The sequence below is a fragment of the Durio zibethinus genome, chromosome 6, assembly GCF_047325235.1.
Source record: "Durio zibethinus cultivar Kanyao isolate XHJ-2024 chromosome 6, ASM4732523v1, whole genome shotgun sequence".
Taxonomy (NCBI): Eukaryota; Viridiplantae; Streptophyta; class Magnoliopsida; order Malvales; family Malvaceae; genus Durio; species Durio zibethinus.
This window is the reverse complement of record NC_143167.1, coordinates 4,039,160-4,066,332: the sequence shown is the minus strand read 5'-3', so window position 1 is coordinate 4,066,332 and position 27,173 is coordinate 4,039,160. Positions and strand designations below refer to the sequence as shown.

General features: G+C 29.3%; 1 protein-coding gene across 2 annotated transcripts; it reads right to left on the bottom strand.

Annotated features, from left to right (window-relative positions):
- Positions 1 to 2,243: 2,243 nt before the first annotated feature.
- On the bottom strand, positions 2,244 to 3,797 carry LOC111284243 (uncharacterized). Of its 2 annotated transcripts, none has more exons than XM_022872969.2 (2): positions 3,596 to 3,797; positions 2,244 to 3,388 (listed from the first exon to the last, which is right to left on the bottom strand). In XM_022872969.2, exons 1-2 carry the CDS (start codon positions 3,647 to 3,649, stop codon positions 2,318 to 2,320), a joined length of 1,125 nt encoding a protein of 374 aa, XP_022728704.2. In that variant the 5' UTR covers positions 3,650 to 3,797; the 3' UTR covers positions 2,244 to 2,317. The 2 variants fall into 2 exon arrangements, with proteins under 2 accessions (XP_022728704.2, XP_089617992.1); XM_089761866.1 differs by having other exon boundaries at positions 2,244 to 3,498; positions 3,596 to 3,730.
- Between the last annotated feature and the right edge of the window lie 23,376 nt (positions 3,798 to 27,173).

The following is a 27,173-nucleotide window of genomic DNA, read 5'->3' as shown; positions in this document are numbered from 1 at the left end:
AAATAAATGCAAACTTATTGATGTTAACATAATTCATGCAAAAGAAAATAACAAACAAGAACAAAATTAGCAACCAATATAAAAAAAATAAATAAAAGAAGTTAATGCATAACTTAAAAGATATGCGACCTAATTTGGAGTATTTATACAAAAACGAATGACATAAATCTAACTATGGGTGTTACAACTCATTATATGTGGTTTAAGATTGATTTTATAGGTTCTCAAATTGTTCCTCACATTATTGTCGATCACAGATTAGTAAGGTACCCTAATCCTCACACATTATAGGTTATGAGCAAAAAGGGTTCAATTTGAGAATGAGTGTTTCACTAGCCCATGCGGAGACATGAAATATCATGAAGGCATAGGTATTTTACTCCTTCCTAAAAAAAAAAAAATTCAAGTGTAGAATTCATGTTATGCATGTATAAGTGAGTGATGAATAAGATAAATAAGTAAATAAATAAAATATAGACAACAAGAAAAATAATAAAATAAAATAATTTTAAATTGATTAAGTTGGATAACAAGGAATCATTTACTAGCCTGACTCTCATATTCCCTAGCGAAGTCGCCAAACTAATATAACATATAAATCCATATACCTATAGCTAGACATAGACTTTAGGAGTTTCTATCAATCTTTTTTATTTAGGTATGATTGGTCACCTGATAGAATCTGTCCTATTTAAAGAAAAGTTCCAATATTAACTTAGGTATTTTTAAATATTATATTTTAGTCTACAAAATCATTTTTTAGATTCGAAAATGTGGTTACACATGAAAAAGGTTATAGCACCCACATAGCACTGATCCAATTAATGGTACCAGTTTGATTTCAAATTATCCAACCCTTAAAATATTTCTATAACTTTACCAAATCATTTAATTATTAGAAATTAATCCTAAATTTTTTCCAATAGTTTGGTAACAATTTAGATAATTTTCTCACTTTAAGAGTATTTACAGAGACTAATGTCCCACTTTGAAAAAGCTTCGTCATTGGATTCATTAATATATTTTTATTTAAAAAAATAATTAGTAAAATCTTTCAATAATTTGGTAAGATTTACTTTGATATAGATCTCCCAATAGTTTTGTGAGATTTTCTTACAAATTTATTTTTAGAAAATCTATTAAATCTTTCAATAATTTGGTAAGATTTAATTTAAGATGCAAATCCTCCAATAGTTTAATAGGATCAAAATAAATTATTTTATTAGTAATACTTTTTTATAAAAATTGATTTATGAGATTCTCCAATAGTTTGGTAGAATTCATAAAAAATTTAAATTCATGAAATTTTTTTTAATAGTTTACTATGATTCATGACTTTATTTTAGAAGCATTTTTTGTTATTATTTTTAAATAAATAAATAAAAAGAAATTCATAATGGCATTTTAAAAAAATAAACAATAAAAATTTTAATTTAAAGTAATGAGTAAAATAATAATTAAAGATGAAAATAATAATAATAAGTAAAAATATAAAAATAAAATGAAAATAAAATAAAAAAAAGTAAAATAAATAAAATAAAAAAAAATAATATGAAAGAAACAAAAAAGAAAAACCATTAATCGGATCGGGCTTGAAGCACGGATCTTCAAGCGAGTTGTAAGGTTCACGTAAAAATTTCACACTTCAACTGAAAAAGTTCATCTTAAACCCAGAACAGTTTCCAAATTCTTGAAAACCCAACAGAAATCTCAAAACCAAAAATCAACAGTAAACTCTAGCAAAAATCTCAGAAACTCAACAGAGTATGAAATTAAACTTAAAAATTAAAATCCAAATTTAGGAAACCCAAAAACAAATCAAATCAAACTCAGAATGAAATAAAATTATATAACCTAAAAAAAATTTTCAAAATTTGCTTGAATGATTCATCTCTAAAATTAAAAAACAGAAAACTAATATCTTTAAAAAAAAAATTTTCTTCTCTTTCTTTTTTGTGTATAGTTAATTAGTGTTTATATTGAGTTTTCTATTAGGAATTTTAGGAATTTACACTGAATGAAAATAATTACAGATCTGATTATTCTCTGAATTGATTTTTTTTATTCTCTTTAAATTTTGTTTAATTAATTTTTTAAATTATCTAAATTTTTCTTGATTTTCATAAAATCTCGAAATTTTTCAAATTAAATCTTATTTTGATTTTCTGATTTGCTTTTTTTTTAACCTTCCTTTAATATTTGAAGAGATTATGTTTTAATCTTAATTGCTAGATCATCCTTGATTAGTGCTCAAATTATTTTATAAAATTTATTGATATTATATATGATAAAAATTTACAACTAGATAAATAAAAAACTAAAACATAAATAAATAAAAATAAATAAATAAGATATAAAAAAGAAATATAGGATATTGGACAATTGAGCTTGGTTTGATCCGCAGATTAAATAGGATGTCCACACTGTTAACTTTACCACAGGTGTTTAGGGTGTTGTAACCGTTAATGCTGATCAAGGAGTCTTGGTGGAGGAGTTGTGGAGGTGGCGGTGGTGAAGGAATTGTCACACGTGGGATCTCAAAGGACTCGAGTGGTTGTAGTGGGTGTCTCCATTGAGGCAGTGGTAATGGCTTTTCAGGCAATAGCTCTATGGTTACTTGTGGCATGGATTTAGGTGGTGTTGGTACTGGTGCTTGTGGTCCTTGTGGTGGTGCTGGTGGCAGTTGGGGTTGTTGAATTGGGTCAAGAACAGGAGATGAAACAATGTTTTCCTCACAATCAGATGATGAGAAGCCATTGTTAACTTTACCACAGGTGTTTAGGGTGTTGCAACCGTTAATGCAGGTCAAGGAGTCTTGGTGGAGGAGTTGTGGAGGTGGCGGTGGTGAAGGAATTTTCACACGTGGGATCTCAAAGGACTCAAGTGGTGATGGTGGGTGTCTCCATTGAGGCAGTGGTCCAACTAAAAGAAGGGTTTGCAAGAGTGGACCAGCTTTCATCACTGCCTGTAAAAGCTTACCCTTTTCAGGTAATGGCTTTTTTGGCACTAGCTTTGTGGTTGCTTGTGGCGTGGATTTAGGTGGTCTTGGTACTGGTGCTTGTGGTCCTTGTGGTGGTGCTGGTGGCAGTTGGGGTTGTTGAATTGGGTCAAGAACAGGAGATGAAACAATGCTTTCCTTACAATCGGATGATGAGAAGCCATTGTTGGAGTCAATTCCTCTTCTGGGTTCATCTTCAATGCTAGAAACTCCAGAAAGAGGAGCAATATGCTGTTTTTGCCGTTGGCGGAGCAAGAGTTTCTCAAGGAAAAGTCTTTGATATTTCTCCTGTGCTTCATCTCTCTCTCTCACTGCCTTGCTCAGCAACTCTTTGAGTTGAATTAATTGATCATCTCTCTTTGTCAGCTCTTCCTGAACTGCCAACCTTGTCTGTTCCAGCTCCAGAGTAGTACACAAAAGAGAATGCCTAAGCTCTTCAATTGTCTCCATAATTAAAACTCGCAATTAACAATTTAGCCCAAAATTCCATGCAAAAAGCCCTCATTTTGCATAATCAAGAAAAAAAAATAGTGTCAAGCTAAACCAAATCAAACTCGAAACCACTCAAGAGAAGAAAGAAGAAATGTATGTTGTTACCTTTCCTTGGCAGAAGTAAGCCCAGCTAGAAAGAGGACCTCTCTGAGAATCCATGCCGTCAGAGTTGGAACACTCAAAAGAACTGAACTTGAGAGTATTTTTTCTGTTCAACTGTGAGAATGAGAATATTAGGAAGAATGAAAGAGAAAAAAAGAGGGTAAACAAAAGCGGGGTTTATGAGTAGTTTCTTCCGAGGGCAGCAATTGCAACAGGCCAATAGCAGCAATAGCAATTCTTTTTACTGTGTCTTTCTCTCTCTTCTGTCGCTTTTTCTCTTTTTCTAAATTTCCAGCTGGGGTTGGACAAAAGCACAAAAGGCCAAAACCTACAATTGGCCAATTCTATTCCGTTTCCGCCTATACGTTTGTTGTTATACATCAAAAGTCCATGGTTGTTATCTTAAGCCACGCAACAACCCAACACTAAGTAGCATGAAGACGGTAACAGCGCCAAAAGCGGGAGTAGAAACTAGAAAACCAATCGCTTGAAGCCAAAAGCGTGAAGAACCAATTTTTACTGACTACTCAGCGATTTTTAACTTTAACCACGCCTCTTGTCTTTTGGTCCTATGGCGATTAGCATGTCGCTTTGCTTCTTTTAGCCACCACCTAGATGATGGCAAGAAAAAATTCACTTGAATACGTACCTTAAAAAAAAATGTAAGAAAACAACATCCAAAATTTACATTTGTTTATCTTTACTTTTGAACCTTGTGTTGACATTTCAGTTTGAAGGCAAGGGAAATTCTCTGTTTTGGCTTGCTGGGAAAAAAGTTTGACATATACTATTGCATGGAAAGTGCAAGGTTATGAACATATTTGAAAACCATGAGTTTGATTTTTTATTGTGTATACTTGTCATAACGTTTAAGTTGATAAACTTATAACTAAACATTAATTAAAGAATCGTCACCAATTTATTTTTAAGTACAAATAGTTATCTAATTGAATTTATTTTATTTTAAAAAAAATTTTAAATGTCTCAGATATCTTTAAAAAATAGATTTAACACTTACGAAATCATATTAGATCTAAAAATATAGTTACATATGAAAAAGATTATAACACCCCTACAACACCAATCAAAGGATAGTATCAGCTTAATTTCGTATTATTCATTAAGTCTTAAAAATCTTATTAAATAATTAATTATTAAAAATTATTCTTAATTGACTCTAATACTTTTAACAGAAAATTAAAAAAATTCTCCCACTTTAAGAGTATACAAAAAACTATTTTTTTTTTGTAAAAACCCTATCATCGAATTATTTAATATTTAAAAAAATTTTAAAGAAGATTAATACTTCAATTTTTTTCCTATGATTTCTTTTCTTATTTAATTTTTTTAAAAGTTAATGCCTTTATTTAAGAAAAATTGATACTTTCAACTTTTTCTTAAACCTTCTTTTTTATTATAATTATTTTTAGAAAATTAATACTTTTAACTTTTCCTTAAAAAGTTTATTTTGAAAAAAAAAATTATATTCTAAGAAAAAGTAATACTTTTAACTTTTCCTTAAACATTTTTTGAAATATTTTTTATTTATTTATCTTTTTTTTTTAAATTCGCTCAAAAAATAATAGATAAATAATAAGCAAAATAACAAGAAAAAAGAAAAAAGAATACCAAAACAAATCATGACTCAACTTAAGAAACTCGCTATGGCTCGACTTCACACAAAGGAAACGGCTCGGCTTATGGCTCAAACAGCCCGAAGTTTGACTAGGATAGATGATTAGGCTGAGCAATTGGATAGAGTCACCCTATGGTTAACATACGAATCCTTGAAACAGGTCAAAGGGAACTCAATTTCTTTAGCTAAAATGCACCGTTTTATTAATGCTATAAAAGTTTTCTTTTAAGCTTTTCTCTTTATTTTACATGTTTTTTCTCTCTCTCTTTCTACAATTTCCTTTCTGTCTCTCTCTTTTTAAGAAAAAATGAAAGTTGGTTGAAAACTCCACAAGTTTCCAGATTTCAATGAAATGCTATCGTTGCTAGACGTTGTCAACCACCGTTGTCGATGACCATTCAAGCCCAAATTTTATTTTGAGGCTTGTTTCAATCCCTTCTATCATGTGATATGCTTGACTTCTTCAGATACCCATCAGATTTATGTAGATCCAAAATCAAAGTTACGATCATCTCTTTCTCTCTCGTCGTTCTGGTGGTCGCCGCCTTTGGATATGTTATCCTTGTTCTTAATTCTCTTTCCACCAATATTGAAGACTTAAATCCTCTTGAAAATGATTTAAATTGAAACCCAAAAAAAAAAATCTATTCTCTACTTTTGTTTTCCTTTTTTTAAATTTTTGACTTCTTTTAGTTTCTGACCTTACCTTGTTTCTTTATTGGATTTTTGCTGACACGCTATACTAGCAATGAGAGGCTTTTGCAAAAAAATGGATAATGGTAGTAAGGTGATAGGTGCACTATGGTAGTGATTCTGGTTTTGAAGCTTTGTGCTTGTTTTAGTGTTTTTGGCAATGGATGGAAGTTTGGCTAAGAGGTGCGATTTGGTCTAGTGGTTATAGTATATTTGGTGGTGGGTTTTTGTTGTGGATAGAGAAGTTGTCAATGGTTGTATCTGGGAAAGGTGGCCTTGTACGACAGAAGATTCTAAGGTTGATTTGCTTTTTGCTTCTATTTGTAGGTTGTGGGTGTGATCAAGTATAGGTTCGATTATCTGGTAATAGTAAATTGGTGCTAGTGGTGATAGAGACAACAATGTGGACATGACAATGTGTGTTTTGGCAGAGGTGACATGTAGTAATAGTGGTGATTGAAAGTTGCCAATGGTTTAGTAGAATCAAGGCATATATGATGAAGGTGGTTGAGAATGGTATGTGAGGTGGTGGTTTGGATGAAGGAAAATGCTAATGGTGAATGCTTCTTTCTGGCCCCACATTTTTTATGTAATTATTGTTGCTTAAATAAACATCAAGTCTCCATAAAATTCAAGATAAAAAATGCCATTTAGTTGAATTTTCATCACTTATCTTCTTTATTTTCAATTTTAAGCTCAATAAGTTTATCTTTCAATTCAATTCAAATTCAAACATAATGACCTATCTCCTGAAATAAAGTAAAGCAGACAATTACAAAAGAGTAAATAGGCTTATTTTGGGTTTAAAATCCAAAGCAAACCTAAAACTCAAATCCAAAACCAAATGGATTAAGCTTAAAGCTCAATTTGGACTAGCTCGAGACTCAAGAAAAGCCTGAATAATCCTGAATAAAATAAGGTGTCTACAGTTACCTCTATTTGCATAATTTTTGTAAAATAAAAATTACACAAAGACGTAGACACCTAAAATGTTCGAATGTGACTTCACAATAATTACGAAACTTCAAAACTTTAAAATTTCATGATTCGAAGCATTCAAAAATTTCATAATCAAAAATTAACAATACAAGTTGAAACTCAAAGATTCACAATTTGAGTTTAAAAAAATCACAATTTTGAAATTCAAAGGTTTGCAATTTAAAGATTAACAAGGTTCAAAAATTCATAAGAGTTTCAAATTCGTAAAAACACAGATTCTCAAGAATTAAAGATTTACAAAAATTAGAGATTCATAAGAATTAAAGATTCGTAAGAATTAGAAATTCACAAGAATTTCACGTTCATAAAATTTTTAGCTACGTAAAAATTTTTAGATTCGCAAGAATTGAAAATTCATAAAAATTGAAGATTTTAAAAAACTCAGATTTACAAGAATAGAAAGATCACAAGGTTTCAAAGGTTCGCATGATTTTCAGATTCTCAAATTTTTAGATTTTCAACTGTTTAAATTTGTAAGAATTTTAGGTTTGCAAGACTTCAAATTCTCAAGATTTTCAAATTCATAAGAATTAAGATTTGCAAAAACTGAAGATTTTTCAATTCATAAGAATTGAAGATTCACAAAATTCAAATATTTGCATTTGAAGAACTTCTAGGGATTCACAACCAAAATTTTAAAGATTCTTATTTAAAAACTTTAATGTTTCGTATAAAGTATTTTAAAGATTCTCATTTAAAACTCAAAGATTTTCATTTGAAAATTCTTAGAGATTATGTCCATAAGTCTTACAAATCATCTTTAAAATTGAAAATGCTTCTTTAAAAGGTTTCACAATTTTAAAATGCGAAATGTTTTCCTCATAAAAAATCTCATCATAAAAAATTTTTCTTATTTGGGGTTTCAAAATTTCAAAATTCTCATACCAAAGTCAAAATTTTGTATGATAATGATGCAAATGCTTTCTCAATGATGCAAATGCAATAATCCAGATTCTTACAATAATGCATATGCCATATTCTAAATCATAATTCACATGTTCACTGCATGATACAAATGCATGACTATTAGCAAAATAAAGATTCAAATATTCACTAAATTATGTACATGTATTATTCAAATAACAATGTAATGCAAATGTCACTAAAATCAATACCATTCTAATTGATTATGGTAATAAGGTTATCAAGACTCCACCATCTCACATTTTCTTTTTAACTTCCCAGCACTAACAATTTTATGATCAATTCACCAATTTAGTCAACTGATCCATGTTATTTTCAGCATTTGGCCATAACACACATATTATATTGGTTGATCCATCACTATTCACCATTTGGGTACCACATTTGCCTTTCCAAATCATTTTCTCAGCTTTTTTCATTTTTTTCATTTTCTTTTTGCCCCTATCATCTTGGATTTCTTTTCAAAGGAATGCATGAATATTTTATGGACATTGTCATTCATTCATTATCACTTTAATTCATGACAAATACAATACAATCATATATTTCTTCGATTTATTCTGGAAAAGTAAAAATGAGAGAGGGTAAAGTGAATTGAGAGAAAAGGTAATCGATATAAGAATGAATCTGGTACAAAAACAAATAGGCAAAAGAACAAATTCAAAGCATGTTACTAGGATAAGTATTTGAATGGTATAACTCCAAACAATGAATATTCATACAATTTTTAACATTAATCCAGGATTCCTTTTCAAAAACTCATTCCATTAACTTTTAGAATCATGTTGAGCTAATCAAACTTTGCTCCTATTTTGAAGGATCTTCAAATGACATTGATCTTTTATATATTTAATTGTCATTCTAGTTTTTAGTTCAGATATATTTTTACCCAAATTACCTTTTCGGGTTTTCAATTTGAGTCTTTTTTTCTTTTTTTTGTTTTATTGTTTCACATTTCACTTTTTTTTTTTACTTTTTTCATTTTTTTCACTTCATCCATTATTAGTATCTCCCACACATCAATCTCTAAAACATAAAAACATAGCACGATCCCATTGCTCCATCATAAACATGCCTTATCCAACATATGATCATTCAATTCGAACATTCACACTCAATCAAAATAGACTTTTAAAGGTTGTAATGTAAGCTATAATGAGAGGTCATGAAAGAAATGGATAAAATAAGCTCAAAATATATGTTTAAAGGATTTAAACCAAAGGATTATTTCCCATCATATGATACAACTTGGCATTTTACCCCATTTCACATTATTTCACTATTTTTTTCTTTTTTTATTCATCTTATTCCTTACAAAAAGATTCTCATTACTTTTTCCTAAATCATTTGTGGCATTCATTTTTTTTACTCTCTACCTTTGAAACCCTTTGTTATCTTTTGCCTTATTTCTTTTTTTATATAGGTTCTTCTTAAAATTTATCCCTTGATATAGAGGATGATCCTTAATTGAGGTTTTTAAGAAAAAAAATCATAATAGGCCCAAAAAAGATAGCAATAGATAATCTTATTTTTATAAATGATAAAAGAAAATTGGTCATTTTTTATCCCAAATGTGAATGCTTTCTTTGAATCATATTTTGAACAAAGATAAACTGATAGATGCCTCCAAGACATGTCCATTTTTTCATGAATGATATCTACTCACAAATTACTTTTTTTTGCTCAAATAGTCTCCATAGATCAATATGAGTAAGGTTTCAAAATTAAATCTCAAAATTATTATTTATCATTGTCCAAATATTCACCATTTGGAATTTGAGAATAGGAATAAAATGAATATGAAAAATAACAAAAAATAATGACTTGGATGAAAGAGAAAATGTAATGAAATGCATCAACTTGGCTTTTATTAAAATGATAACAAATGAAATCTTATTACATAAAAAAAACTCTTAGCATTACTTTGAAAAAAATTCAAGCAAATTTCAACTAGTATTAACATCCTTGTCTTTTCTAAATTTATGCCCATATGTGATCAGGTGAAAGTTTTTATTGACATATGGTTTCCTTGATTCGTCAAAGCTTACTAATCTTTTTCGGACCAAACTTTATACTTTGTGCTTAAAAGCATGGCAAGTTTTCATAGAATGACCCACATACCCATTATGGTAATCGCATGTGGCCTTAGCATCATATCATTGGGGATAGGATGGCACTAATGATTCTAGAATAATTGGATACTAAATTTTTTTATCTAGTTTTAGGAATAACTTAGTGTAAGTTATAGGGATAAGATCAATGACAGACTTTTCTTGGTTATTTTGAGATTATCTCAAATCACCTGCTTGGTTATTAAGCATTAAAGTTGGTGTAGTAATAGGACTAGACCATATGTAAGTGTTTAAAAAGCTGGTCGAAAAATTGGCTATGAAACATGGTAGTAAGAGACTAGTGCAACATGATTAATGGCTAGATGATGAGTAAGGTATACTAATTGTGGGTATGAAGCATAATTTCTAAATTATTATCCTTCAAAACTCATAACTTTAACTTTACTTTCTTTTTTTTTTTTAGGACATCTCACTTTTTTTTATACTGAAGGTTTCTCCTTCTTCAAGTTTGCCACTTTTAATGGCATTCTCTATTATTTTCTTAGAGATATCATATCAACAAAATTCTTTATTTTCTCATAATATGGAGACTTCAAAGTACTCACAAATAAAATAGTTATTTTTTTTCGGTAAAAGGTGGTTAAACTTGAGCAACCATATCTCTCCACCTTTGTGCATACTTTTTGAAGCTTTTAGAATGTTTTCTTTTATACTTTATAGAGATAGATGATCTAAAGCTAAGTTTATAATGTATTGGTATTGGGCAATAATCACTTTGCCAACCCATTCTAAGAGTGTATACAAGCTCTTTCTAGTTAGATATACCACTTCACGACTAAATCAGTAAGGCTATCTTGAAATACATACATTAATAGTTTTTTATTTTAAGTATGGACAGTCATTTTGTGACAATATATGGTAACATGAGTTATTGGACATCTTGTCCTATTATATTTTTTAAATTTAAAAACTTTAAATTTTGATGAAATGACCATATTCGAAACTAAACAAAGTTCAGCTGCATCCATAAAGCTAAAATAATCCATTCATTTGATAGCTTGCACTTTTTCTTTTAAAAGATTCATTATTGCGTACTTGAATCTTCAATCACTTTAGAAATCTTCATCTTCAATCTTTTTTTTTTCTTTAAGATCATTAAAATCAAGAATTTTAAATGGATCATATACCTTTACCCTAAAGGTAGGGTTAGTGTAGCTGTGAAACGATACCTCAGGATATGTGTAAGCATATGTCCCAGAAAATGGCATCTATAGGGTCTGTCTATTTTGAAAATATGGGCTTTGATTTGGGCCAAACTCAAAAGGGTGTAAAGGATCCACAATATCTTATTTCACATTTGAATTGGGGATCTTTTTTACTACCTTGCCTTTATTTAACCTTTTTAGCATCTCCATAATCTTTATTAACTCCCATTATAACTCTTTTTGAGCTTTTTTTATTTTTTCCATATGGCTATTTTGCTCATGTTCCATTTGCTTTATTGTAATTGAGTATTGTATGGATGATAGATAGGTTGGACAAGAATTTTTTACGGTTGAACTATTCTTAAACCTTTGATTACCATAAATTAAGATGCTTGCATTACTGCATGCTCATGTTATAAAATAAAGATTATAAAAATAATCTTAATATGCAACCACCAAGATTTCAAGTTAACACATGTGAAATGAATGCAAAAAATATATACAACCTAATGTTATCTTGCTTTAAAAGAAAGAAAAATAGATTGAAGGAAAAAAATTCAACTAAGATGCACTTTTACATGATTTCAAGCACCAAGATTTCAAGTCAACACATGTGAAGTGAATGCAAAAATATATGCAGCCTAATGTTATCTTGTTTTAAACAAAAGAAAAATAAATAAAAGAAAAAAATTCAACTAACATGCACTTTATCACGATAATTCATACCACATGACATGTACAAAAGTTAATTTTCACACAAGAAAAATCAATTATTGCAAAACTATAACTTAACTGTTATTTTTTTTTTTTTGTAAAAAAGGAAGGTAAGGTTCTAACTACAAGTTAGGTTCTTAATGGTCACTCTATGTGGTTTAAGGTTGATAGTCTAAAGATTCTCAAACTATTCCTTACATTTTTATCCATCACAGACTAGTGAGACACTCCGATCTTTGTCTATTATAGGTTACAAGCAGAATGGATGCAATTTTAGTGGGAGTATTTCGTTAGCCATTACAAAGGCATTAAAATCTCACAAAAGCATAGGTACTTTACTACCTCCTAGAGGGACAGAGCTCAATTATAGAGCTCATGTTATGCACATACATATGAATGACATAATAAATAAAATAGATAAATAAATAAACAAAAAAAATTTTAAAAAAATTAATTTTATTAAGCTTTTGGATAACATAAATTTACTTGCTAGTTTGACTTTCGACTTATCCCTAATGGAGTCACCAAATTGTCATAACATCTAGGTCAGTGAATCTATAGCTAGACATTGACTTAAGGAGTCGTCACCAATCTATTTTGTTTGGGTACGATTGGTCACCTAACTGAATCTATCTCATTTTAAAAAAAAATTTTAAGTTTGACTTAGGTACCTTTAAAATATAGATTCAATGTCTATGAAATCAGAACTAAATCCGAAAGTATAGTTACGTGTTAGGAAAGTTATAACACCCCCACAATGCCTATCAAAGGATGGTACCTGTTTGACTTCATGTTATCCATTAAGCTTTAAAAATCTTACTAAATAATTAATTATTAGAAATTAATCTTAATTGACTATAATACTTTTGGTAGAAAATTAAAAAAATTCCTTCACCTCAAGAGTATACAAAAAAAATACAATTTTTCTTACAAAGACTCTGTCGTTAGATTATTTAACATTTAAAAAATTTTTAAAGAAAGATCAATACTTTAACTTTTTCCTAAGATTTTTTTCTTATTTTATTCTTTTAAAAGTTAATGCCTTTATTTAAGAAAAAATTGATACTTTCAATTTTTTCCCTAAATACATTTTTTGAAATTGGAAAGATTTTGATTTAAGGAAAATTGATGCTTTCAACTTTTTCTTAAACCCTCTTTTTTTTTTTTTGAAAAATTTATACTTTCAATTTTTTTAAAACATTTTTTGAAATATTTTTTATTTATTTATCTTTTTTTATAAATTAACTCAAAAAATAATAGATAAATAATAAGCAAAATAACCAAAAAAAAAAAAAAAAAAAAAGAATACCAAAATAAATCGTGGCTCAGTTCAAGAAACTTTTCATGGCTCGGTTCACACACAAGAAGTAACTCAACTTGTGGCTTAAATAGCACGGAGTTGGACTGGGACAGAAGATTGGGTTGAGCGACAGGATCAATTCATTTTATGGTTGACACACGAATCCTTGAAACGAGTCAAAAAGAACCCGATTTCTTTAGCTAACAGCACCATTTTATTAATGCTATAAAAGTCTTCTTTTAACCTTTCCTTTTCATTTTACAAGTTCTTTCTCTCTCTTTCTCTCTCTACAATTTTCTTTCTATCTTTCTCTCTATAAGAAAGAATGAAAGTTGGTTGAAAACTCCGTAAGTTTTTAGATTTCGATGAAACACTATTGTCGTCGCCACCACTGGACACTATTGGCCATCATTGCCAATGATCGTTCAAGCCTAAATTTTATCTTAAAGCTCATTTTAGCTCCCTTTATCTTCTGACCTGCTTGGTTTCTTCAAATACCCATTGGATTTACGTAAATCTAAAATCAAAGTTACGATTTTCTCTTTTTTCTACTGCCTCCAAATCTGTTATCCTTGTTCTTAACTCTCCTTCCACTGATTTTGAGGACTCAAATCCTCCTAAAAATGATTTAAATCAAAATAAAAAATATATATATTCTCCACTTTTGTTCTCCTCTTTTTTGTTTTTTACTTCTTTTAGTTTTTAACCTTGTCTTTTTTTTATTAGATTTTTGCTGACACGTTATACTGGCAATGAATGGCTTTTGTAAAAAGGTATGTTATAACATATACATCCGTAAATCTATAGCTAGACTTAACAAATGAATGGAGTCGCCATCAATCTTTTTTATTTAGGTGTGATTGGCCACCTAATGAATCTATCCCTTTAAAGAGTTCCTAAGCTTGACTAAGAGTCCCTAAAAGAATAAGTTTTGGTCTACAAACCAGAATAGGGTTTGAGAGTTGATTACATGTGGGGAAGGTTATAGCACCCCCCACATGCCCATCCAAACGATGGTACCATTTTATTTTAAATTTATCCTATAATCTTGAGTATAATGGTTTCAAATTTTATGTTAAATATTGAAAATAATTTTTAAGATTCTCCATCAATCTAGTACAACTCTTAAAAATATTTTTTCACCTCAAGAGTATTCAAGAATCTCATTTGATATCTTGAAGAGGCTCTATCGTCAGAAAAAAATTTTAATTATTTTTTTGTTGACAATATATCTAATTATTCTACCATTTGGGTCAAATTAGAAATATTTTCTCTTTTTGAATTTCTAAAATTTCTATTATTTGGGCCTATTTAGAAAATTTTTTTTAAAAGAAAATAATATGACAATTATTTTTATTGAAATTTCATCTAAATTATTCCACAATTTGGGCCAAATTTAGAGAAAATTTTCCAACTAGAGATTTCTTATGAATTTACCATTTGAAATTTCTAAGAATCTCATCCTTGGATAATTATTAAATATTTTCAACCAAAATTTTTGTTTGGAAAAGAATACAATTACTTGTATTGAAATTTCATCTAAATTATTTCACCATTTGAGTTAAATTTAGAGAAAACTTCTCAACTAGAGATTTCTTAAAAAATTTATCATTTGAAATTTCTAAAAATCTCATCATTGGTAATTTGTATTTAATTCCAAAATTTTTATATTTTTATTTATTTTTCTTTTTCAATTTTTTTTGTTTGAAAATAAATATTAATTATTATTATTAAAACTTTATCTAAATTATTCCACCATTTTGGATAAATTTAGACAAAATTTCTCACCTAAGAATTTTATAGAAATTTACCATTTAAAATTTTTATAAATTTCATCATTGGATAATTAATATTTATTTTCAAAATTTATTATTTTTTATTTTTTTATTTTTTCCTAAATTTAATCATGAAAAAAAAAAAGAAAGAATACCAAGAAAAATACTAAAAAAATACTAAATAAAATAAATAAATAATACCAAAGAAAAATAAAAAAAAAACGGCTCGGCTAACGGCTGGATTAGCTCAGCTACAGACAAAGGAAGCAGTTAGAAAGTGCGGCTCGGGGTGTAGGGCTCAGCTCAACAACAATGTCTGGGGAGCTCGTTAAAACGCTGGTCAAGTTGCCTGCTAGAAAACATGCGGATCCTGGGATTTACTTAGACGCAAAATGACGTCATTTTCAATAGCTATATAAGGCTAATTCTCAGCCTTTTCAACAAAATTCTTCTTCTCCCTCTCTTTCTTCCCTTTTTTTTCTCTCTCTCTATTTATCTGAATGAATTTTGATTGAATCCTTCATCAAATTCTAGAAAACGTCACTGAAATTTGGGTTGGGTCTCCAAAAAATTCAACGTTTGTCGAAATCTTTGTCGGATTCTGGGGAACTTTGCCAAAAAATTCAACTGATGCTAAAAAATTTCGTCAGAATCTAGAAAATTTCTAGAAAAATTTTCCAAATAAAATTTAAAATTTTTTCTTTCTCTCTGCTTATTGTGTTTTGTGCTTCTGTTTTCTGTCTTCGTGTCTTTTTTTTTTCTGTGATCCAACCTATATTTATAGGCATTTGATCAAAAGAGTTTCTGATTAATCCTAATTCCTTTTGTGATTGACATTCAATCTTTGAATCCAATTCAAACCTTACCAGCCCCAGATTTCACGGTAAAATTTTTTCTTCTTTGTTTTGTCATTTTCTTCTAGAAATAAAAATAATAATTAAAGTAAAATTTAGAACAATAAATAAATAAATAAAAATAAAAATAGGCCAATTTGTCCCATTTAGACCAAGCCCAATGTCTTAAGCTCAAACCCTGTTGGGTCAGGCCCAATGGGCTTGGGCCTAGACTAATTAGAGTGTCTACAACTATCCCTCTTTGCGTATTTTTTGTGCAACAAGAATTGTGCAAAGACGTAGACACCTGCAAATGATCACCCCAACAAATTTTTTTTTTGTTTTTTATTTTTTTTGAAAAAGTAAATTAAGCTCCTCTAAATAGAGACAACAAAACTTTGAAAAAATAAATTGCTCATCTAAATTGAAATAACAAAACTTTGGAAAAATAAATTGCTCTCGAAATAAAGGCAACAAAACTTTGAAAAATAAAATTGCTCCTCTAAATAGAGGCAATAGAACTTTGAAAAAATAAATTACTTTTCTAAATAAAAGCAACAGAACTTTGACAAATAAAATTGCTCCTCTAAATAAAGGCAACACTTTGAAAAAATAAATTGCTCTTCTAAATAGAAGCAACAGAATTTTGAAAAATAAAATTGCTCCTCTAAATAGAGGTAACAAAACTTTGGAAAAATAAATTGCTCCTTTAAATAAAGGCAACAAAACTTTGGAAAAATAAATTGCTCTTCTAAATAGAGGTAAGAGAACTTTGAAAAATAAAACTGCTCATCTAAATAAAGGCAACCACAACTTTGAAAAATAAAATCAATATTTGACAATCATATTCAGAGGAGTCATAGATCAGATCTGATGAAATTTGTAATGAAAACTCAAATATTCACAATTTGAGCTAAGAAATCAGAGGTTCAAATTCGTAAAAACCTTTCAGCTTTATAGGAATTCACTGAAATTTGATTCTCAAAGTTTCAATTCAAATCTGTAAGATCTCAGGATTTGCATTTGCTAATTGTCAGGCTCGTATGCATCATTTAAAGACTCTTATTTGAATCTTGGAGATTTAAATCCAAAAAGTTTAAGCTATTTTGTTTAAACTTTGGAGATTCACATCTAAAAGTTTAAAGCTTCTCATTCAATAAATCTCAAAATTTTTCAATTAAAACTTAAAACTCAAGGACTCTTCTTTGAAATTCAAAGACTCTCATAAAAAAGGTTCACAATTTCTTTTCAGGTGACTCAAAATTTTATATGAATGAATGTCATGATCAATGATGCAAATGTAACAACCTAGATTCTCATAATGTGACATTCTAAGTCATAATTCAAATGCTTACTGGCTGATGTAAATACATATCCAAACCAAAATTTCAAACAATCTCTAAACAATAATGCAAATGTAATGCATGTAATGTGGATGTCAATGTCATGAAATTCTAATCAAAATGTGGTAATATGATTCTCAAAACCCCACCATATCACGTTTTCCCCTTATTTAGCTTATTAACACTTTGGAACAAGTTTTATCAACTGATCATCATCATTTCTATCACTTGATCACCATTCAGAGGCTTTTCAACACTAACAGATTCCATAACAAATTGCATCTACCATCACTAGGTCACAATACTCATAGGTGTCTTAGCATTAGCCATTCTAAAATAAATTTTACCGTTCATCACTATGTCACCACTCATAGGTTTTTCAATCCTAACAAATTTTAGAACAAACTTTGTCCAATGATCCATATTATTTTTATCATTCGATCATAACTCGTAGGTTATGTCGATCGATTCATCCTTGTATTCATCACTTAGTTATATCACTTTTTTTAGGTTTTTGTACTTTTTTCATTTGTTGACCAACCCATCACCATATTCTTCATTTGATCACACAATGTGTTATTTCAAATCATTTTTTTTAGGTTTCTACAATCTCTTCATTTTTTCTTTATCATCTTGAATTTTTTTTCAAAAGAATGCAAGACTCTTTTACGAATATTGTCATTCAATCATCATCATTTTAAATCATGACAAATACAATGCATTCACACATTTTCTCAATTCATTCTAGGGATGTGAGAACACAATGTGAATTGAAAAAAAAAAAAAATCAATGAGAAATGAGTTTGGTACAAAACAAATAGGGAAAAAAAATAAGTTGGATGCATGTCATTGGGATAAATGGTATATCCAAATAATGAATATTCAAATAATTTTGAACATTAATCTTGAATTCTTTTTCAAAAAATCATTCCACTGACTTTGAGCTTATTGAACTTTACCCCAGCTTCAAAAAATCTCTATATGTATTTAATCTTTCATCCATGTTAATTGTCTATCAAACTTTCAACTCAAAAATTTTTCTACCCAAATCGTCCTTTCAAATTTTTAATTTGAATCTTTCTTTTCTCTTCTTTTTATTTTTCTCTTTTTTTTTCTTTTTTTTTTCTTTCCTTCATCCGTTCACCCATCTTTCACATCAATCTTTAGAGCAACCAAGCATGATTCTGTCATTCTATCATAAGCATGCCTTAGCCTAACATACGACTATTCAATTCGAGCATTTACATTTAATCCAAATAGACTTTTAAAGATTGTAATGTAGGCCATGGTAAAGGGTCATGAAAGAAATTGATATAATAGGCTCAAAACATGTATTAAAAGGGTTCAAAACCAAAGGATCATCACTTGATGCAACTTGGCATTTTGCCTTATTATTTCATTATTTTTTCCTTTTTCACATTCACCTCACTCCTCATAAAAGGATTCACATTACTTTAACCCAAATCAGGTGTGGCATTTTTCTTTGCTCTTTTTTTTAGACCTTTTGTGATCTTTAAGCTCTTTTCTTTTTCAAAAATTATCTTTCAGTGTAGAGGGTGATCCTTGAGTAGGATTTTTTTAGAAAAAAAATCATAATAGGCTCAAATGGGTAGCAATGAATGGTTTTTCAAATGGTAAAAGAAAATTGATCATTTTTCATCTCAAATGTGAATACTTTTTTTAAACATTATCTATTGAGCAAAAATAAGCTCATGAATTTGTATAAAAGACTGCACATATTTAAAACATATTAATTTTACATCTTTTAGTAGTTAGCTTCTTTTACTCAAATAGTCTCATTAGATCAATGTGAATGAGTTCTCAAAATTAAATCCCAAAATTATTGCTACCATTGTCTAAACATTCATCATTTGAAATTTGAGAATGGGAATAAAAAGTTATGAAAGGTAACAAAGCATGAAACAATAGTTGAATGAAAGAGAAAATATAACGAAATGCATTAACTTGCCTTTAAAAATGATAACAAATGAAATCCTATTACCTAAAAAAAATCCTCATATCACTTTTTAAAAAATCCTAAAATGATAAGCAACTCATAATCAGCCTTAACCTCCTTCTCAAAATTATGTCTTTATGCAATCAGGTAACAGATCTTTATCAATATCTTACCCTCTGATTCATTATAACTCTCCAAGCTTTTTTAGATCAATGTGTTCTTGATTCTCACTCAGAGTATTGATATTATGATTAGGCAATGGTTTGTCACTAACATTAGGTGTTGTTGCTCTTTCTTGATCAAACCTTATCATCCTATCCTTGATCAATCGTTGCACTTTATGCTTTAGAGCAATGTAATTTTTAGTGAAATGGCCAGCAATTTCATAATGGTAGTCACAATAAGCTGTAAGATCATACCACTTGGGATAGGGTGGCTTGAGTGGCTTCACACAGCTAGGGGCAATCAAGTGGCTTTTATAAAGCTCTCGGTATAACTCCATATAAGTCATGAGAATTTGATCAAATATGGGTTTTTCTCAAGTAATTCATTGCTTTTGTGAACCACATGCTAAGCTAATAAGATAAATTTGAGGTCTTACAGAAAGTTGAATGTTAAGGCTATATGTGAGAGCTTGAAGGCTAAAAATGGGCTAGTATGTAGATGAGTAAAATGGTTATTATATGGGTTAGTATGAGGTATTGTTCACAATAAGATAGTATAGAGAGTAACCTTGAGGTGGATAGGGTTGATATCCCCAGAATTATTTGTCGAAGTTCACGGCTTGAGCTTCGATCTCTTTTTTTTCTGATGCTTTCTTGGTTTTTCCTCCTTTCAACTTGTCATTTTTAATGACATTCTCAATGATTTCACCTGAGATCACCATGTTAGTAAAATTTTTTGTTGCACTTCCTATCATCTTTTCATAATAAAGAGATTTTAAAGTGCTGACAAACAATACCGTAGTTTTTTCACAGTTAATAGAGGTTGAACCTGAGTAGCCATATCCCTTCACCTCTTGGCGTATTCTTTAAATGATTCAGTAGCTTTTTTGCCATATTTTACAAGGAAAGGCGATCAGGAGTTAAATTTATTGATTGATGAAGTCATAGGCCATATCACTCCAAGAATGAATACGAGTCTTATCCAGCTAGACATACCCTCTAGCAGTAGAGCCAATGAGGCTATCTTGGAATACATGCATCAACAGTTTCTCATTATTACTATAGGCTACCATTTTTTGATAATACATTGTAATGTGAGTCTTTAGACACTTTATTTCATCATATTTTTCAAACTTTAAAACCTTAAATTTTAGAGGAATAACCACATCTAAGACTAAACAAAGTCCAGCAACATTCACTGAACCATAAAAACTGGTACTCTTTATGGCCCGTAACCTTTCCTCTAACAGGTTCATTTTCTATTCAACTTTTGAGGCTTCTAAAGTCTCTTTTTCCTTGGCTTTAGTTTTTTCTTATCCCTTTGATCATTCAAATTAGAGTCTGATATTGATTCTACTCTCTTCTCAGTAAAGACAAGATTTGTGTAGCTCTGGTACTCTGGTGAATTCGAAACTAATGGTATTTCAGGGTATATGTACCTTACTAGACATGTGAACTACTATGATGATAGACCTTATGCGGGTTGGGCTTGATGTGACCTAAAATTAAGAGGGTACAGTGGGTCATCCACCTCTTATGATAGATGATCTTATTGGCTAGTACTTTCTTTTATACCTTTTTCCTTGTTTAACTTGTTCAAAGCCTCCAAAATTCTATTCAACTCCCCTTCTAGTTTTTTTTAGGCTTTCTCTATCCTCTCGAGATAATTGAAAATTTTTTGTTCTATCCGTCTAGCATGAGCCTTTGTGTTGTATTGGTGAGTTAGGTTCTTGCTTGGTGGAGTTATCCTTGAACTTTTCTTACCACAATTATGATCAGAAATAAAATGTTATTCTTTATGTTTGGTATATTGATGCATGAATGAAATGTACATTTTAATGGATGAAATGAGAATGATGCAAATGATAATGTTAAAACATGATCATGAAAATGATGCATCGAATGAAATGAAAATGATGCAGGTGCACAAAATCAAACAAACAAAATGGTTAGATCACAAACTATTTCTTCTTGTGTCCTAATTTTGAGTTACATCTATTGATGGGTAGGAATGGCTCTATCTTAAGGCTGGCCTCATAAGGATGAACTATATGTAAGGTTAGGTGACTTTAACTACTAAAGTTTTCTAAATTATTCCTTACATCATCGTCCATCACAAACTAATAAGACATTTCAATTCTCACCCATCACAGGCTACCAACGAAAAGGATTCAATTTGAGTTAGAGTATTTCGCTAGCCATTACAGAGATTATCATCTCACAAGAGAGTAGGTACTTTACTTTCTCCTAAAAGAGACAAAACCTGGGTATAGAGCACATGTAATGTAAATGCATGTGATAGTGTATGTGAAGGAACATATAGATTTCATGCAAAAAAAAAAATCAAATAAAAGTCAAAAAAAGAAAAAAAATGTTAGTAAACAAATAACACAAATCATTAAAACCATTAGACCAAAGGATAGAATAAATTTAAAAGTTTATGGCTTCACTCTCTATAGCTTCCCCAATGGAATCGCCAAACTATCATAACATATAGATCCGTAAATCTATAGCTAGACTTAACAAATGAATAGAGTCACCATCAATCTTGTTTATTTAGGTGTGATTGGTCACCTAATGAATCTATCCCTTTAAGGAGTACCTAAGCTTAACTAAGGTTCCTTAAAAGAATAGGTTCGGGTCTACTAACCAGAACAGGGTTCGAGAGTCAGTTACATGTGAGGAAGGTTATAGCACCCCCACATGCCTATCCAAAAGATAGTACTATTTTATTTTAAATTTATCCTATGATCTTGAGTCTAATGATTTCAAATTTTATGTTAAATATTGGAAATAATTTTTAAGATTCTCCATCAATCTGATAAAATTCTTAAAAATATTTTTTTAACTTAAGAGTATTCAAGAATCACATTTAATATCTTGAAGAGGCTTCGTCGTTGAAAAAAAGTTTAATTATTTTTTTTGTTCAAAATATTTCTAATTATTCCACCATTTAGGCCAAATTAGAAATATTTTCTCTTTCTGAATTTCTAAAATTTTCACCATTTGAGCCTATTTAGAAATTCTTTTTATTTTGGAAAGAAAATAGTATGACAATTATTTTTATTGAAATTTCATCTAAATTATTCCACTATTTGGGTCAAATTTAGAGAAAATTTTCCACCTAGAGATTTCTTAGGAATTTACCATTTGAAATTTCTAAGAATCTCATCCTTGGATAATTATCAAATATTTTCAACCAAAATTTTTGTTTGGAAAAGAATACAATTACTTGTATTGAAATTTCATCTAAATTATTCCACCATTTGGGCCAAATTTAAAGAAAATTTCTCACTTAGAGATTTCTTAAAAAATTTATCATTTGAAATTTCTAATAATATCATCCTTGGGTAATTTGTATTTAATTTCAAAATTTACATTTTTATTTTTTTTTCAATTTTTTTTGTTTGAAAATAAATATTAATTATTATTATTAAAACTTTATCTAAATTATTTCACCATTTTAGATAAATTTAGACAAAATTTTTTACATAAGAATTTTATAGAAATTTTCCATTTGAAAATTCTATAAATTTCATCATTGGATAATTAATATTTATTCTCAAATTTTATTATTTTTTATATTTTTATTTTTTCCTAAATTTAATCATGAAAAAAATAAGAAAGAATACCTAGAAAAATATTTAAAAAAATACTAAATAAAATAAATAAATAATACCAAAGAAAAATAAAAAAATGGCTCGGCTAGCGGCTGGATTGGCTCGGCTGCAAACATAAGAAAAGGCTGGAAAGCACGGTTTGGGGTGCACAGCTTGGCTCGACTCAGCAACAGCGTCTGGGAAGCGGGTTGAAATACGGGTCAACGCTCGAGTCGGGTTGCCCGCTAGAAAATGTGCGGATCATAGGATTTACTTAGATGCAAAATGACGTCATTTTCAATAGGTATATAAGGCTAATTCTTAGCCTTTTCAGCAAAATTATTCTTCCATATTTCTCTCTTCCCCCTTTTTTTTCTCTCTCTCTTTCTCTATCAGAATGAATTTCGGTTGAATCTTTCTCTGAATTCTAGAAAAAGTCACCAGAATTTGGGTTGGGTCGTCAAAAAATTCAAAGTTCGTCAGAATCTTCATCGGATTTTGTGAAACCTTGCCGAAAAATTCAATCGACGTCAAAAAACTAGTTGAAAAATTCAATCGATGCCGAAAATTTTCGTCGGAATTTAGAAATTTTTCAAAAAATTTCCTGAAAAATTTTTCAAATAAAATTCAAAAATTTTTTCTTTCTTTCTGCTTACTGTGTTTTGTGTTTCTATATTTCTGTCTTCATGTCTTTTCTTTCTGTGATCCAACCTATATTTATAGACATTTGATCAGAAGAGTTTCTGATCAATCTCAATTCCTTCTATGATTGGGATTCAATCTTTGAATCTAATTCAAACCTTACTAGCCTCAGATTTCAAGGCAAATTTTTTTTTTTTGTTTTGTCATTTTCTTCTAGAAATAAAAATAATAATTAAAGTTAAATTCATAACAAATAAAAATAAATAAATAAATAAAAATTAAAATAAGCCAATTTGCCCCATTTAAACCAAGCCCAATGGCTTAGGCTCAAATTCTATTGGGCCAAGCCTAATAGGCTTGGGCTCGGACTAATTAGGGTGTCTACAGGGTGGATGATGGTAGCAAGGCGATAGGTGCACTATGGTGGTGATTCTGGTTTGAAGCTTTTTACTTGTTTCAGTGTTTTTGGCAGTGGGTAGAAGTTTGGCTGAAGGGTCCAATTTGGTCTGGTGGTTATAATATATTTAGTGGTGGTTTTTTGCTATGGATAAGAAAGTTATCAACAGTTGTATCTAGAATAGGTGGCCATGCACGGCACAAGGATTCTAAGGATGATTTGCTTTTTGGTTCTATTTATGGGTTTTAAGTGTGATTAGGTATGGGTTTGATTATTTGATAATGGTAAATTGGTGGCAATGGTGATGGAGATGGTAGTGTAGATATGGCAATATGTGTTTTGGCAGAGGTGACATGTGGTGAAAGTGGTGATTGAAAGCTACCAATGGTTTGGTAGGATCAGGGTATGGATGATGAAGGTGGTAAGGAATGGTAAGTGAGGTGGTGGCTTGGACAGAGGAAAAGGCTAATGGTGAATGCCTTTTTTTGGCTCCCCTTTTTTATGTAATTGTTGTCACTTAAATAAGCATAAAGTCCCCATAAAATTCAAGATAACAAATGTCATTCGGTTGAATTTTCATCCTTTATCTTCTTTATTTTCAATTTTAAGCTCAACAAGTTTATATTTCAATTTCAATTCAAATTCAAACATAATAATCTATCTTCTAAAATAAAGTAAAGCAGACAGTAACAAAAGAGTAAATGGGCTTATTCTGGGTTTAAAGTCCAAATCAAACTTAAAACTCAAATTCAAAACCAAATGGGCTAAGCCTAAAGCTCAATTCAAACTAGCTCGAGACTCGAGAACAGTTCGAATAATCTCAGATAAAATATAGTGTCTATAATATTTTACAGTAGAAAAAAATGCATCAGTAAACTTTATAAAGATCAATCTCTTATCGTAACCCAAATGGCTTAATCCAAAAAGCAATAATAAAATCAACCTAAAGTCAGAAATCACTGATGATAGTTGGATTTAGGTTTTGATTGATAAATATAATGGAAAAAAATAAAAATGAAAAGTTTGTTAATTTAATAATTAAGTTACAAAATAAAAAATAATTATAAATCTTAACCATTAAATCGATAAGTTTTTTATCTTTCCTTTTTTCCATTCTTCCAACCAATATCATTTTCTCTAACAATATTTTTCCAATCATATAGCAAATGCAAGGCAATGGCTTTGTCTAATAGTCAATGCACAAGAATCTTGAACGAGACAATGTTGTCGATCATATGTTGGTTTTATAAGATAATTTTAGGCAGCCACCTTTAACTTTAACTTGGAAATTGGAAAGAATTTTTGTTTTATTGGCCTATAAGAACATATTTTCATTGAATAAATAATCTACATCTATTATCTTGTTTTTGCTTTCTCTTTTGTTGGTGGAATCATTTGTTGGCCTCTCTCTTTGAGTTGGAAACAAAGAATAATATTCTTCCAAGTCTAACTAAAGAGATGAATGCTACATGCATCGCAAATGAACAAAGATTGTAGAATAAATTTTTGTAAATTCCAAACATATAGCCAAATCATATCAAAATTCAAAATGATTTTTACTACCATGTAGTCCAACGCTGAATCATTTTGTTTGATTTTATCTTGTCATAAACATGCTTTTCTCCCTAATCATTTCTACCAAATAAAAAATGTCATTATTTTTTTTTTTGAAATTTTTGCTACATTTAAGAAACAAAAATCAGCTTGCCATTTTTGACAAACAAAAGCAAAAATGATGGAAATAAACATTTTCAATTTTACAACCATGGAATTCGTTTGCATGTGCAATTTTTTTTAAGGGAGTATACTACTGTAGACACCCTAATCTGTCTGGGGTTGATTTTGTTAATAAAAAATAAAAAAAGAAACAAAAAAACAAAAAAAATGGAGAAATCTGACAGGTTAAATTTGTGTGAAATTGTGTGTGTGGAGTGAAGAGTTTAAATTGGACTTAAAATGTGGAGTTGAAATTTAGAAGGAATCAAAATTCCTTTTCGTTTAAGATTTTTAGATTTGAAACCTTATAAAAACAGAACCAAACACACACAAGAAATCAGTAGTGAAACAAAAAAAACACTTAGCTAAAACTAAGGGAAAAAATTGGTACAGCTTGTGTTTAGAACGGTGACATACAGCAGACTATCGTGTAGAGTCACCAGCTTGTGGGAAGAAGCAAGGAAAGAAGTGCATTGATTGAAAGTCTAAGAAAGAGAGAAGCAAACAAGAAAAGGAAAGGAACAAACAAGAAAAGGAAAGGAACAAACAAGAAAAGTAAAAGGATTTGATAAAGCCAACAAATTAATTTTTTAGAGATTTTAGTTCAAATGCCCACATGCTCACAAGCTCTAATTGCCACTTTTGGTACTTATTTGCTTTTCCTATTTATTATGTGATTCTATTATTTCCTGGTTAATGACTTTATTTTGATTCATCGGAAAGTATTTTTATATCTTATATGGATAAAGTATATACTATTAAATAAAAAGGTTTAAATATTTTTTCTTCTAAATTATAAAACCTCTATTATTATTCTTTTAGAGATGAAAGCTTAAAATTCAAGAATATTCATTTGATAATAAAATTCTAAAAAATCACTAATGAGAGATTTCTTTTAGAAATTTTTAGATGAGAGATATTTCTAAATTTAACCCAAATTAAAGAAAATTTTAGATAAAATTTCAACATCAATAATTAATATTTATTCTTTTTAAAAAATAATAAAAAACATAAATTCAATAAAATTTTGGAATTAAAATGCTAATTACTCAATGATAAGATTCTTAGAAATTTCAAATAGCAAATTTTTTGAAAAATCTCTTGGTGAAAATTTTCTCTTAAATTTATCCTAAATGGTGTAATAATTTAGATGAAATTTCAATAAAAGTAATTGTATTCTTTTTCAATTAAAAAAATTTAGTTGAAAATATTTGACAATTATCCAATGATGAGATTTTTAGAAATTTCAAATGGTAAATTTTTTAAGAAATCTCTAAGTGAAAATTTTCTTTAAATTTGTCCCAAATGATAGAAGAATTTAAAAAAAATTTCAAGAAAATAATTATCATATTATTTTATTTCCAAAGATAAAAAAAAATTTTTAAATATGGTCAAATTGTGAAAAATTTAGGAATTGAAAAAAGAAGATAATTCTAATTTGACCCAAATGGTAGAATAATTAGATATATTTTTAAAAAAATTAAATCTTTTTCTGACAACGATGCCTCTTCAAGAAAACAAATGGGATTCTTGAATATTCTTAAGATGAGTAAGTATTTTTAAGAATTCTACCAGATTGATGAAAAATCTTAAGAATTATTTTCAATATTCA

What these genes read in the sequence shown, in the direction of transcription:
- LOC111284243 (XM_089761866.1), bottom strand. Translation starts at nt 3,448, where the DNA reads ATGGAGACAATTGAAGAGCTTAGGCATTCTCTTTTGTGTACTACTCTG.